This window comes from Podarcis raffonei, chromosome Z, assembly GCF_027172205.1.
Source record: "Podarcis raffonei isolate rPodRaf1 chromosome Z, rPodRaf1.pri, whole genome shotgun sequence".
NCBI classification, from domain to species: domain Eukaryota; kingdom Metazoa; phylum Chordata; class Lepidosauria; order Squamata; family Lacertidae; genus Podarcis; species Podarcis raffonei.
In genome coordinates, this window is record NC_070621.1 from 50,610,244 (window position 1) to 50,624,945 (window position 14,702).

A 14,702-nucleotide genomic window follows, 5' to 3' on the forward strand; every position below is an offset into this window, starting at 1 on the left:
TATCCATAGTAACCCTTGGGGGACTTTGAATATCGACCAGTTAAGTTGTCTTGCTGTAGCCTTCTCCTTAATCTATGATAGTGCATTCGTACCCAGATGCCATTGGAAGCCCATGAAAGGTTGACCCTAGTCAGCTGTCAACATCTAGACTTCAGGTCCCATCATCGTAGCACACAGAATCCTTCCTTCCCTCCCAAACAAGCCTATTGGGCTCAGACAATTGAGCGTATTTTTGACTCTATCTTCCCCTCTTGAAGAGGACACACCCATTCTGAAGTAGCCAATTATATACTAATGATTTGCTTTTTTAAAAAATAACACAGTGAAGGCTCCTGAGTACCCTCTGCATGGAGCTGAAGCATTTGTCTTGGTGGGATGATCCCATCTTCAGTACTCAGACATAGCAAACTTCTATACATATATTTATATATTTATTCCCTCCTTCCTTCCTTCCTTCGGGGGAAGGAGCCCAGCAGAAAACAGGGCACCTTTCTTCCACCATCCCAATAACACCGCCAACCAGTTGGTTCTTAAGTTTTTATGTCACTGCTTTGTTTAGCACCATGTGGCTTCAGAAAGAGCTGGATTCTGTTGTTATTCACTACCTCATTGGCTAGGGGTAGCTTGACTTGTAGGTTGAAGCGGATAGTTGCTTTTTGAATAACATAATGAAATCAAAAAATTTAAAACTTTAATGTACCTTATTTTTTATTTTTTTGCTTCCCTAAAGTTTGCCTGTGGACACTAAATCCACTTTTATTTTGATCCTTGTATATGGGGAGGGGAGAGGGAGAAAGAAGCAATCAAGTGTTACCCCAGCTTCCATCTGGGGTACCATATCCAGGCAACTCTAGCACACTTTGTATTTCTTAAGGAGCTGGTGGTGCCCAAGACCCCAGAATTTGCTGTGCCTGGGCCAAGATAACAAGCTTGGCATTCATTCTGCCTTCCTCAGCCTTGTGACCTGATCACTGAGGGCAGAGGATTTGTACATTCAAACTAGAATGGTTGGTCTCCCGTTATATATCTAAATCCTCAGGACAATGATGAATACACTTTCCCCATAAGCCTAGAGCTGAGCTGGAGATGAGAGATTTCTGCTATGTCAAGAGACTGAGATTCAGGTAGGGCTAAGGCCCCTTTGCATCAGAGATGGGGAACCTGGAGCCTTCCATGTATTGTTGAACCACAGTTCCCATAATCCTTGACTGTCGGGCCATTTCTGATGGGGCTGGTATCCAACAACACATTGGAGAGCCACAATTTCCCTATCCCCACCTTAAAACAGGCTTGACCAACCAAAAGCTTTCCAAAGGATTTTGGACTACATCCACCGTCAGTGAACAGCCATGCTGGCTGGAGCTGATGTATGCTGTGGTCCAAAATGGCCGAAGGGCACCATGTGGACAAGTTCTACAGAGTAATTTGAAAGATATATCAAACCTTCTGCTCCCATTGCCAATCCAACATGACCTGGGATATTTAGCTAATGTCTGTTTCTTTTTGTGTCCCCCTAACCCCTCTGCCTGGATTTCTTTTGTATTTCTGGTTTTATTTTGGATACTTTGATGACTGACAGAGAATGTGTGCCTGTGTGATGTCTGGTTTGTTGCTCACTGAGCTCTCCCCTGTTCACTGTGACAGAGTGAGCAAGGGCAAATGAATGAGAACAGAGAATATATTTAAAAACAACAACAAAATACAATAAATGATATTTTTAAATATTATTTTAATATTGTGTTAAAGCAATATACTTTATATAAAAACCCGTATAATCTTTTCCAACTTTTATCCTAACTTTGCGAACATAAGTCTAAGCATATCAGTAAGTTTCTTTTGGAACAATGTTTTTCCTTATACTCCTCTACACATTCCCATTCTTTCCTCAGTTTTTGATTAAATTGTAATCTGATTGCTGCCATCATTTTGCCCAATTCAATAAATTCACAAAATTTAATTTGCCAATCTGCTACTGATGGGACTATATCTCCCTTCAGGTTTTTTGCCAGTAAAACCCTAGCGGCAGCCGTCGCATATAGGAATATTTTTTTCTTATCATTGGGGATGTCTTTTGTCACTATACCTAGAAGGAACGCTTCTGGCCTTTTCTCAAATGTTATTTTAAACATATTTTTTAATTCTTCATAAATATTACTCCAGAACTTTTTGATTTTATCACATCCCCACCATACACGATACATTGTACAGATCACAGCAAGATTCCTTAGCTAAGGCAACAGCACAAGACTCAAACCGACACTCACCTGATATGAAGGCACGACAGCATAGGAGTGGTGCCACCTCCAAACACCCAGACGGTAAAGAAGACGATGAGAAGCGTTGTACTGAACATCATCTGCCGCGCATAGGTGGCTGTGTCCCGAATGGCCAGCGCAAAAGCCATGGCTCCACGGAGGCCTGGGAAGAAAGGCTCATCAAACCTTGTGTGGCCTATGGCCGGGCTCCTAAGAGCCTGTTCCATTTCTGTCCCGGAGTCTGAATGCAGTATGTACATGCAAGAACGTGTGGGCACGCGTGAGTGTATGCGCGCACGCGCGCGCGCACGCACACACACACACACACACACACAAGCTTTTCTATTTTTCACCTTTTGAGTGCAAACCCCAACCCACTTCCCCCAGAAAACTCTCTTCCATTTCACATGGTGTTGCAGGAGGGGAGTGCTATGTTCCAAGCTGCAACTTCCAGCAAAAAAGAATCTTGCAGTGACTTCAAGATGAACACAGTCATTACGGCATAGGCTTTCGTGGACCAGAATCTACAGTATGATCACAGGGCAGCTGTTTCCCAGCTCCAGCTGGTACACAGGTGGAGACCCTCCCTGCCCGCCAACTGTCTGATCAGACTGGTGCATGCTCTAGTTATCTCCCGCTTAGACTACTGCCATGCGCTCTACGTGGGGCTCCCTTTGAAGGTGACCCCGAAACTACAACTAATCCAGAATATGGCAGCCAGACTGGTGACTGGGACCGCTGAGACCACGTAACACTGGTCTTGAAAGACCTACATTGGCTCTCAGGACGTTTCCAGGCACAATTCAAAGTGTTGGTGTTGACCTTGAAAGCCCTAAATAGCCTTGGCCCAGTAGACCTGAAGGAGTGTCTCTATCCCAGATGCCGGGGTTCCTTTCCCAAGGGCCTTCTGGCGGTTCCCTCCCTGTGAGAAGTGAGGTTACAGGGATCCAGGCTGAGGGCTTTCTTGGTGGTGCCGCCCGCCCTGTGGAACGCCCTCCCATCAGATGTCAAAGAAATAAACAACTATCTGACATTTAGAAGACATCTGAAGGAAGCCCTGTTTAGGGAAGCTTTTAAAGTTTGATGGACTATTGTATTTTAATATTTTGTTGGAAGCCGCCCAGAGTGCCTGGGGAAGAAATAAATTATTATTATTATTATTATTATTATTATTATTAGCAGCGAGGGCTCTCTTCCAGAGGCAGTGCCCATACACCACATTGCTCAAAGCCAAAGGCTGCTGGCTGGCAAGAGGGAAAGCCTGCATGGAGGACCTCCCTGTGCCACCGCTGCCAGAGAAAGAAGAAAGCACAACTTCCTCAGATGTGGGAGGGAGCAGAGGCAGACAGGGAGAGAAGCAGGTAGAAGCAGCAGACAGGTGGGGTTTCTTCTCGCTCTGCCTGCCTGCCCTCCTCCCCTAAGTTGGGAAGGCTGCTGCTGCAAGAGCAAAGTGTGTGTAGTTGCATTTGCACAAGTAACATGTGTGTGAAGAGATTACGCTGTACTTCTGCAGAGGCACGAGAGAAAGACGTCCAGAGCAAGCTGCACAAGGGCCTAGATCCTGGTCCATGCTAGGACTCTTAATGTGTTAATTAACACCTTCTCCTTCATGCATCATATTCCACCCTGCCTTAAGGCCAATCCTTAAGAGATGCCTAGATCATCTTTTAAGCCTCTGCCACTGGAATGATGCCACCTTCATGTTTAGTGCAGTGACACCAATCAAATGGCAGGAGCTCGTATTTTTGCACTTTCATCGATTCTCGGCCTTTTGGCTAAGATCAAGTGTCGTATTTTTGCACTTTCAAAAACACAACAAGTACAAAGATAAATGCAGATAAATACAAAGATAAATATAGGGGACAGGGCAAAATCCTCTCTCTCCATTTCATCTGCATCAGGAACAGCTGTACAATTACTGTTTGGGTGCCTGAAAGCAGGGATGGAGGATGGCTAATAAAACTGAAGCTGAACCCAGATAAGATGCTTTGCCTGTGGAAATGGAGAGTGGCCTGAAAATATCTAGGTGTCTGGTCGACAGTGAGGAATCTTGACTTATTTCAAGATAACTACATTAAACTATGGAAAGCACAATTTCAGGCAATACCAATGAGACGGAAACATGGAAGGTGCCTAAAGAAGCCAGGGTGGCTATCTAAAGAACTTTTAACTGAGTTAAGATTAAAAAAGGATGTGTACAAAAAATGGAAAAGGGGGGAAACCACCAAAGAGGAATTCAAACAAATAGCCAGCACGTGTAGACACAAAGTCAGAAAAGCTAAAGCACAGAATGAACTCAGGCTTGCTAGAGAGGTTAAAAGCAACAAAAAAGGCTTTTATGGGTGTGTTCGTAGCAAAAGGAAGAACAAAGAAACAGTGGGGTCACTCAGAGGAGAAGATGGTGAAATGCAAACAGGGGACACAGAAAGGGCTGAACTCCTCAATGCCTTCTTTGCCTCAGTCTTCTCCGATAAAGAAAACAATGCCCGACCTGAAGAATTTGGAGCAAATGATTCAACAGAGGAAACACAGCCCAGAATAACTAAGGAGCTAGTACAAGAATACTTGGCTAGTCTAGATGTATTCAAGTCTCCAGGGCCAGATGAACTGCATCCAAGAGTATTAAAAGACCTGGCAGGTGTGATCTCAGAACCACTGGCAGTCATCTTTGAGAATTCCTGGAGAACAGGCGAAGTCCTGGCAGACTGGAGGAGGGCAAATGTTGTCCCTATTTTCAAAAAGGGGAAAAGAGAGGACCCAAATAATTACCGCCCAGTCAGTCTGACATCAATACCAGGGAAGATTCTGGAGCAGATCATTAAGCAATCATTAAGTCTGTGAGCACCTAGAAAGGAATGCTGTGATCACCAATAGTCAGCATGGATTTCTGAAAAATAAGTCATGTCAGACTAACCTGATCTCATTTTTTGACAGAATTACAAGCCTGGTAGATGAAGGGAACGCAGTGGATGTAGCCTACCTTGATTTCAGCAAGGCATTTGACAAGGTGCCCCATGATATTCTTGTAAAGAAGCTGGTAAAATGCGGTCTTGACTATGCTACCACTCAGTGGATTTGTAACTGGCTGACTGACCGAACCCAAAGGGTGCTCATCAATGGTTCCTCTTCATCCTGGAGAAGAGTGACTAGTGGGGTGCCACAGGGTTCTGTCTTGGGCCCGGTCTTATTCAACATCTTTATCAACGACTTGGATGATGGACTCAAGGGCATCCTGATCAAATTTGCAGATGACACCAAACTGGGAGGGGTGGCTAACACCCCAGAGGACAGGATCACACTTCAAAACGACTTTGACAGATTAGAGAACTGGGCCAAAACAAACAAGATGAATTTTAACAGGGAGAAATGTAAAGTATTGCACTTGGGCAAAAAAAATGAGAGGCACAAAAACAAGATGGGTGACACCTGGCTTGAGAGCAGTACATGGGAAAAGGATCTAGGAGTCTTGGTTGACCACAAACTTGACATGAGCCAACAGTGTGACGCGGCAGCTAAAAAAGCCAATGCAATTCTGGGCTGCATCAATAGGAGTATAGCATCTAGATCAAGGGAAGTAATAGTGCCACTGTGTTCTGCTCTGGTCAGACCTCACCTGGAGTACTGTGTCCAGTTCTGGGCACCACAGTTCAAGAAGGACACTGACAAACTGGAACGTGTCCAGAGGAGGGCAACCAGAATGGTCAAAGGCCTGGAAACGATGCCTTATGAGGAACGGCTAAGGGAGCTGGGCATGTTTAGCCTGGAGAAGAGGAGGCTAAGGGGTGATATGATAGCCATGTTCAAATATATAAAAGGATGTCACATAGAGGAGGGAGAAAGGTTGTTTTCTGCTGCTCCAGAGAAGCGGACACGGAGCAATGGATCCAAACTACAAGAAAGAAGATTCCACCTAAACATTAGGAAGAACTTCCTGACAGTAAGAGCTGTTTGACAGTGGAATTTGCTGCCAAGGAGTGTGGTGGAGTCTTCTTCTTTGGAGGTCTTTAAGCAGAGGCTTGACAACCATATGTCAGGAGTGCTCTGATGGTGTTTCCTGCTTGGCAGGGGGTTGGACTCGATGGCCCTTGTGGTCTCTTCCAACTCTATGATTCTATGAGATTTAAAAAGAGTAGAGATTTGGGGAAGGATTAAACTTTCCCTACCAGGGAGGATTTCAGCTATCAAAATGAATGTGCTCCCCAAAATGCTGCTTTTATTTCAACCGATCCCGATTATTGACAAACCAAGTTGCCTCAAGGAATGGAAAAGGGGTATTTCTAAACACAAAATTTTGATTGACACAAAAGAAAGAGAATTGGCAACTGAAGATGACAGAATATGCAGAATTAGCAGGTCTAACAAGTAGAATAACAGAACAAGAAGAACATATATTTAAAGAGGAGTGGTATCTTTTTGTTGAGTATAATGAAAATAATTGTGCACAGTTAAAAACGCTGGCAGTATTAAAGTAACTCAACAATATAACATATTCTGAACTGATGTAAGATAGGAAAATTAAATTAGATAGATATATTAGAATATGTAGGAATGTTGGATAAGATAAATGAATCCTGGAAGGGGAGGGAGAGAAGGAAGTCAGTGAATGTATGGTATAATAAAAGATGTTTAATTTGAAATGTACAATTTGAAAATTTAATAAAAATTATTAATTTGAAAAAGGTGCATTATCTGTGGGCTGGTGCTTCTCAGGTCCAAAAATTAGGTAAGACAGCTTGTTCTGGCAATCTTCTAGAAGGGAGATGCCTGGAGTCGGGGGGGGGGGGGGAACTTCCTAGATTCCAAGCTGCCATTGCATGTCTGAGTACAATTCAAAGTATTGGTGCTGACCTTGAAAGCCCTCAACGGCCTTGGCCCAGTAGACCTGAAGGAGCGTCTCCACCCCGGACGCCGGGGTCCCTCTCCTGCAAGGAGCGAGGTTACAGGGAAGCAGGCAGGGGGCCTTCTCGGTGGTGGTGCCCGCCCTGTGGAACGCCCTCCCACCAGATGTTAATAAGCAACTATCCTACTTTCAAAAGACATCTGAAGGCAGCCCTGTTTAGGGAAGTTTTTCGTGTTTCTTGCTGTATTGTGTTTTTAATATTCAATTGGGAGCCTCCCAGAGTGGCTGGGGAAACCCAGCCAGATGGATGGGGTATAAATAATAAATTATTATTATATATTATTATTGCAGGCCCATGTGACAAGGATGCGGAGCTACAGCTGTTTCTCCAGCTATGGCCATTCTAGGAACAACCTCTGAGTTAGACTGTTGTAGTGTTTGGCTTCCCTTGAAGATGATCCAGTATTTGCAGCTAGCACATAATGCTGCTCTCTTGCAGTGAGATGGGATCATTTTACACTGAATTTGAAATCACTGCAGGAGAGCAACCAGGCCCAGTTCAAAGTATAGGTACCAACAAACCAATTCCAAACAGCTTAGGACCCAAGTGTTTGAAGGAGTGCCTTCTGCAGTACTACCCAAGCCAGGTTTTGACATCTGCAAGAAAGGCCCTGCTGAAGGTTCCCTCGTTGAGCATAGCCCAGTAGGGCTACTATACACAGCAGGGCCTTCTCAGTGGCACCATCTCCTGTGGAGATCTGGCTCTCTCTCACTTGGTCTGCATTCAGTCAGCAATTAAAAGCTCATTTGTTCCAGCAGGCCTTCATTATGTAGCAATAATAATAATAATAATAATAATAATAATAATAATAATTTATTATTTGTACCCCGTCCATCTGGCTGGGTTTCCCCAGCCACTCTGGGCAGCTTCCACAAAGACCAAAAATACACTAAGATGTCACACATTGAAAACTTCCCTGAACAGGGCTGCCTTAAGATGTCTTCTGAATGTCAGGTAGTTGTTTATCTCTTTGACATCTGGTGGGAGGGCGTTCCACAGGGCGGGTGCCACTACCGAGAAGGCCCTCTGCCTGGTTCCCTGTAGCTTTGCTTATCGCAATGAGGGAACCACCAGAAGGTTCTCGGCGCTGGATCTCAGCGTCCGGGCAGAATGATGGGGGTGGAGACGCTCCTTCAGGTATACTGGGCTGAGGCTTTAAAGGTCAACACCAACACTTTGAATTGTGCTCGGAAACGTACTGGGAGCCAATGCAGATCTCTCAGAACCAGTGTTATGTGGTCCCGGTGGCCGCTCCAAGTCCCCAGTCTAGCTGCCGCATTCTGGATTACTTGTAGTTTCCTGGTCACCTTCAAAGATAGCCCCACGTAGAGTGCATTGCAGTAGTCTAAGCGGGAGATAACTAGAGCATGCACCACTCTGGCGAGACAGTCCGCGGGCAGGGAGGGTCTCAGCCTGCGTACCAGGTGGAGCTGGTAGACAGCTGCCCTGCATACAGAATTGACCTGCGCCTCCATGGACAGCTGTGAGTCCAAAATGACTCCCAGGCTGCGCATCTGATCCTTCAGGGGTACAGTTACCCCATTCAGGACCAGGGAGTCCTTCACACCAGCCCGCCCCGTTCCCCAAAAACAGTACTTCTGTCTTGTCAGGATTCAACCTCAATCCATTAGCCACCATCCATCCTCCAACTGCCTCCAGGCACTCACACAGGACCTTCACCGCCTTCACTGGTTCTGATTTGAAAGAGAGGTAGAGCTGGGTATCATCTGCATACTGATGGACACCCAGTCCAAACCCCCTGATTATCTCTCCCAGCGGTTTCATATAGATGTTAAAAAGCATGGGGGAGAGGACGGAACCCTGAGGCAACCCACAAGTGAGGGCCCAGGGGTCTGAACACTCATCCCCCACCACCACTTTCTGAACATGGCCCAGGAGGAAGGAGCGAAACCACTGTATAACAGTGCCCTCAGCTCCCAGCCCCTCTAGACGGTCCAGAAGGATGTTATGGTCAATTGTATCAAAGGCCGCTGAGAGATCCAGCAGAACTAGGAAACAGCTTTCACCTTTGTCCCTAGCCCACTGGAGATCATCAACCAGCGCGACCAAGGCAGTTTCAGTCCCATGATGAGGCCTGAATCCCGATTGGAAGGGATCTAAATGGTCCGCATCCTCCAGGCGTGCCTGGAGTTGTTCAGCAACCACGCGCTCAATCACCTTGCCCAAGAATGGAAGATTTGAGACTGGGCGATAGTTGGCCATACTGGCCGCATCTAAAGATTTTTTTTAAAGAAGTGGTTTAATGACCGCCTCTTTCAGCAGATCTGGGAATGTTCCCTCACAGAGGGAAGCATTCACCACCCCGCAGAGCCCATCGCCCAGCCCTTCCCGGCTTGCTTTTATTAGCCAGGATGGGCAAGGATCAAGGAGACAGGTGGTTGGTTTCACGCGTCCAAGCAGCCTGTCCACATCCTCAGAGGTACCAGATTGAAACTGATTCCATGCAACTTGACCAGACAGGGCTCTAGCGCTCTCCCGCCCCAGCCCTGCTCCCACGGTGGTGTCTACCTCCTTCCGAATATGAGTGACTTTATCTGCAAAAAACCACCTGAAAAAGTCTCCTGCTGCTGTTTTCTGCAGATGCAATAGAGGCGGTGAATAAAGTCTTCTTTGCCGTCCTACCGCCACTTGGTAGCTCGACATTGAGCTTTAACCTGCGTCCGGTCAGATTCAGAACGAGTTATCCGGCGCCGGCGCTCTATCCGTCTCAGTGATTGTTTCATTGCCCTCAGGTCCGTGGAAAACCACGGGGCTGTCCAGGCTCCATGCAATCAGAAAGGGCACTTCGGAGCCAAATAGTCAATAGCCCTGGTTAACTCCACATTCCAGCGGGCCACCAGGGAATCAGCTGAAAGGCCATCCACATGGGATAAAGCATCCCCTACCACTCTCTGGAAACCATTTGGATCCATTAAGTGGTGGGGGCGGACCATCCGAATCGGTCCCACCTCCCTGCAGAGGGGAAGGGTCGCGGAGAAGTCCAGTTGTACCAGGAAGTGATCTGACCATGGCACTTCTTTCGTTTCACTTTTACTTAGTGTCAGATCACCAACATCCATAGAGGTGAACACCAAGGCATGTCCGCAGCTATGGGTTGGGCCAGACTTATTCAGGGACAGCCCCATGGAGGCCATGCTTTCCATGAAGTCCCAAGCGGCCCTTGTAAGGTCCTGTTGGCATGGATGTTAAAATCCCCTAGGACAACCAAACTAGGTGTCTCCAGGAGAACATCCGCCACAACCTGAAGCAGCTCGGGCAGGGAATCCTTGGTGCAGCGGGGAGGTCGGTACACCAAAAGGAATCCTGGACTGCCCCTATTGCCCAACTTCCAGGACATGCACTCAGAAAACTGGGTCTTCCCAATAGGACGCCTAGTGCAAACTAATGACTTCCTAAAAATCACTGCAAACCACCCCCCCGCCCACATGACCTGGGTTGGTGTGTGTAAGAGAAACCTGGTGGACAAGCAGCGGCAAGGACAGGCCCATCTGCTTCATCCAACCAAGTCTCTATCACACATGCCAGGTCAAATCCTCCATCCACAATCAGGTCGTGGATGGCAGTGGTCTTATTCATCATTGACCTGGCATTGCACAGCAACACTTTCAGGTCATGTGGGTTTCCCCTGCTGATTCCAGTATCCTTCTGGTCAAGACCAGACCCGGAGGTAGGGATAGTCCTCAAACAACGACTAAACCTGCCTCCTCGGTAATGACACGGTCTGGTCTTAGCGTAACTCCTCCTCCTGCCCATGATCACCGAGATCGGATGTCCCAGTGCCTCCCCCCTTGTGGAACTTGTCCCAGCCATCGTGTTGGCTGGGGCCCCACTCCCCGGCAGCCCTGATCCCGCCCCTTAAAAACAAAACGCAAACTATACAGCAACCAATAAAACAACAAAAAACAAAAACAGAACAGTTATAATAAAATTAATCCCCAACTAGATATCCATCCCACCCACCCACCCCCAACAAAGGAAAAAAAGAAAAAAAGAAATAAAAATTTAAAATGCCACCGACTGCTTGAGGACATTTTAAAACACATTAACCACTTGGAACAGGGAAGCAATGGCAGAACAACTTCCCACACTTCCCCAAAAGTTTGTTCCAAATGAGGGCCTGGGCCACGCCCCCTGGGCCAGCTGGAAGAGGCCCTGGAAGGGAGCAGGCCCTGCAGTCCTCACCCAGCCGATGGTCCAAGGCCAATGTAACATAACAGGCCATATATTTGTACTTTAACTGTAAATTTGTCAATCAGGGTGGCTAAAAATCAATGGTTTATTTAAAAAAAATTTAAATAGGATTTTTTTTAAAACGGAATTTTTATTGATTTATATCGGAATTTTTAAATAAAATGCTTTTGGAGAAAAAACCTTTCTAAAGATTTTCTCTTTAAGTTACATTCTAGTCCAAAGGTTATTCAACAGGAAAGGATTTGTTTTAAGTTTTTCATGTGTGCTAAAACTCAGTTTTTTTAAAAAAAAAAACCATTTAACCACATCAGTTAACAAACATGGATACATTTGCTATCATGTTATTGTTTTACTGTATTTTTTGCTCTATAAGACTCACTTTTTCCCTCCTAAAAAGTAAGGGGAAATGTGTGTGCGTCTTATGGAGCGAATGCAGGCTGTGCAGCTATCCCAGAAGCCAGAACAGCAAGAGGGATTGCTGCTTTCACTGCACAGCGATCCCTCTTGCTGTTCTGGCATCTGAGATTCAGAATATTTTTTTTCTTGTTTTCTTCCTCCAAAAACTAGGTGTGTCTTGTGGTCTGGTGCGTCTTATAGAGCGAAAAATACGGTAGTTAAATAAATTGTTTAAATTGTTACTACGGAAATGATTATTTTTCTCCTTCCAATCAAGTACAGCAGAAAGGTTGTCCAAATATAAACAGTTAACTTATTAAACCTCACAATAATTTCATAATTATCTGTCTATGTATTTCTAATAGTATAACCAAACCAGTAATTTTTGATATAACCGCAAAAACGTCTCTGAAAATTTATTATTCCAAAAATGAAACCTTCATCTGGTTGTCATTATTAAGATTATACCAGCAAGAATGAGTTTTTCTGTAAAAAAAAGCGCTGCTTTCCCCCACCACCAGCCTCAAAGATCCCTGAAGCCTTTGGAGCACAGCGCGAGGTCCTGCTGTGCTCCAAAGGCACCCTGCTGCCCTGCAGAGGCTTTGCGCGCAGCCATCCCCAAGCTAGAACAGCGAGACAGAGCGCTCCGCAGCGCTCCATCTCCCTGTTCTGGCTTTGGGCTTAGCCGCGCAGCCTGCATTCGCTCTATAGGACGCACACACATTTCCCCTTAATTTTTGGAGGGGAAAAGTGCATCCTATAGAGCGAAAAATACGGTTTAAATCAATTTGATTTAAATCAAATCCACCCTGTTGTCAATTGTACTTTGCTTTCACATGTTGCTGTTTTTGTATTATTTTTATTTTTGGTTGAAAGCAAGCCTGGGCAGGGAAGATAAAGAGCAAGTATAAACAAAATAAGCAAAAATGGCTGAATCACTGCAAGAAGCAAAAATGGTTGCTATTAATACTAAGCATGTATTCAAAACATTTTCATGTGCATTCTCCCAATCTTGGTTCTGATGATAGCCAGTAATTGTCTTCTTTGCAGACATTTCCCGCTTGCAGCCTCCTGGAGGCATCTGGCTGGCCTGGGGGACCAGAGGCTGACCTTTGACCAGGCAGGGCAATCACTGCCCTAAGATAAAATCTAAGGCATCTCTAAAGGTTCCATCCTTTGTCTCTTTCTACAAGCAGACTTTGTACTTATGAAAATAATCTATGAAGGGATGGATTTGAAACACCCCAAGAGGTGATTACTCACCAGCAAACATCATCATATGTTGGAAATTTGTCCCGATCTTGTTTCTTCTCCCCAAATTAAGCAGGAAAGAGAGAGGGTAAATGTTTGCAGCTCTCCCCAGGAATACAGCCAGCTAGATTTGGGCACATATTAAGGATTTTCCCCCGTTGTTGACAGGTTTGCGAAAATTAGAATGCATCATACAATAGCTGACACTAAAGTTTACGTTTAACCCTAAAAATGGTGGGTTACCAATGTTCCTACTGCACAAGAAAGAAGAGTTTTTATTCCAACAGTGACAAATAACAAATACTCATGCCAAGAAGGAGAATCAGTGGCCTTCAGAGAGCTTTCAGAGAATCCCAAACTAGCAATTTCAAAACTGCAAAAAAACCTGACTGCTGAGAAGCAATCTGTTCAGAGATCTCTGCCATACCACCTAACATTGATTGGACCACTTCTGAGTACGGGAACATAGGAAACTGCCTTTTATCAGGCCACTAGGTTATGTTGCCTACCAGCAGCCGCCCTCCAGGAATTCAGGCACTGGATTTCTCCCAGCCCTACCTGGGGACGCAAGGAATTGAACAGGAGACCCTTCTGCATGCCGAGCAGGTGTTGCACCACTGAGCCATGGCTTTTCCCAGAAAGCTTTAAGCATGCTGAATTCTTGACACAATGCCCAGATCTTCCATCAAGCGCTCTATGCCACAGGCAAACCACTCTTATTACAGCTCAAGCTGCTTTTAAAAGTCTGGGTATTAAAAGCACCCATGTCTGGCACAAGGGTACATGGAAGGCCTTTTGAGAAATGAGCATCTAAGACTCATACTCACTAGGCAGACGGTTCCAGTGAACAAAACACAGCTTACGTCTGAGGAAAGGATTGGACTTAAATATTCCTATTAGTGCACAGCGCTAACCATGTCTTTTTGGATTCTAGCCATGGTATCTAAAGGCTACCACAGTCAGCCCAGCCATTAGGAAGGGTGAGGCTGCTGTTTCAGGTGGCAGAAGCCCCCCCCACCCCAGAGGCAGGTCTATGGGGCCCCCACTGCTGATTCTGGGCATTCCTGTCCCACCTCAAGTGGCAAAATGGGAGAGCCACCCCTGGCTACCATATCTTACATTCCCCCTAAATGGAGGTCATCTCTACAAAGGACAGACATGTGTGCACCAGAAATCAGAAGTATGTTATGCATTGATGAGAGGTTTCTTATGAATGCATTTACCATATGCCAAGCACACACAGCACCTGTCCTAACCACAGATTCAAAGAGGACCAAAACAAGCCCAATAGGTTCCTCTACAGCAGGGGTAGGAACATCTGCAACCCTCCAGATGTTATTGGATGCCCATCAGCCCCAGTCAGCATGGTCAGTGGCCGGGAAGGGTGGGGGTTAGCGCCCAGCCATGACTGGAGTGCCACAGGTCACACATCCCTGCATTACACTGTACACATGTATTCCTACACAGAGACTATCCCTGTATATGATTATCCCCATCCTTGAGCCAACAAGGCTCCAGCTGTTCAAAATCAGGGCCAGTTCAAGGCTTCTAGGGGAGACCTTGGGCACAGGGTACCAATGGGAGCCTTTCCCCTTCCCTCCTCAACCCACACTCTTTCCCCACCTTTTCCTCTCTGCTGCTTTATCCTCTCAAATATTTCCTTCCTTCCTTCCTTCCTTCCTTCCTT

General features: G+C 45.8%; 1 protein-coding gene across 2 annotated transcripts in view; it reads right to left on the reverse strand.

Annotated features, from left to right (window-relative positions):
* SLC9A6 (solute carrier family 9 member A6) overlaps nucleotides 1-14,702 on the reverse strand; it is a 56,196-nt gene that overhangs the window by 16,874 nt on the left and 24,620 nt on the right. For both annotated transcript variants that reach the window (XM_053374282.1, XM_053374281.1), the window contains exons 11-12: nucleotides 13,028-13,139; nucleotides 2,265-2,418 (exon numbers count right to left, since the gene is read on the reverse strand). In XM_053374282.1, the coding sequence (XP_053230257.1) occupies nucleotides 2,265-2,418; nucleotides 13,028-13,139 (266 nt within the window). The remainder of the gene's footprint in view (nucleotides 1-2,264; nucleotides 2,419-13,027; nucleotides 13,140-14,702) is intronic.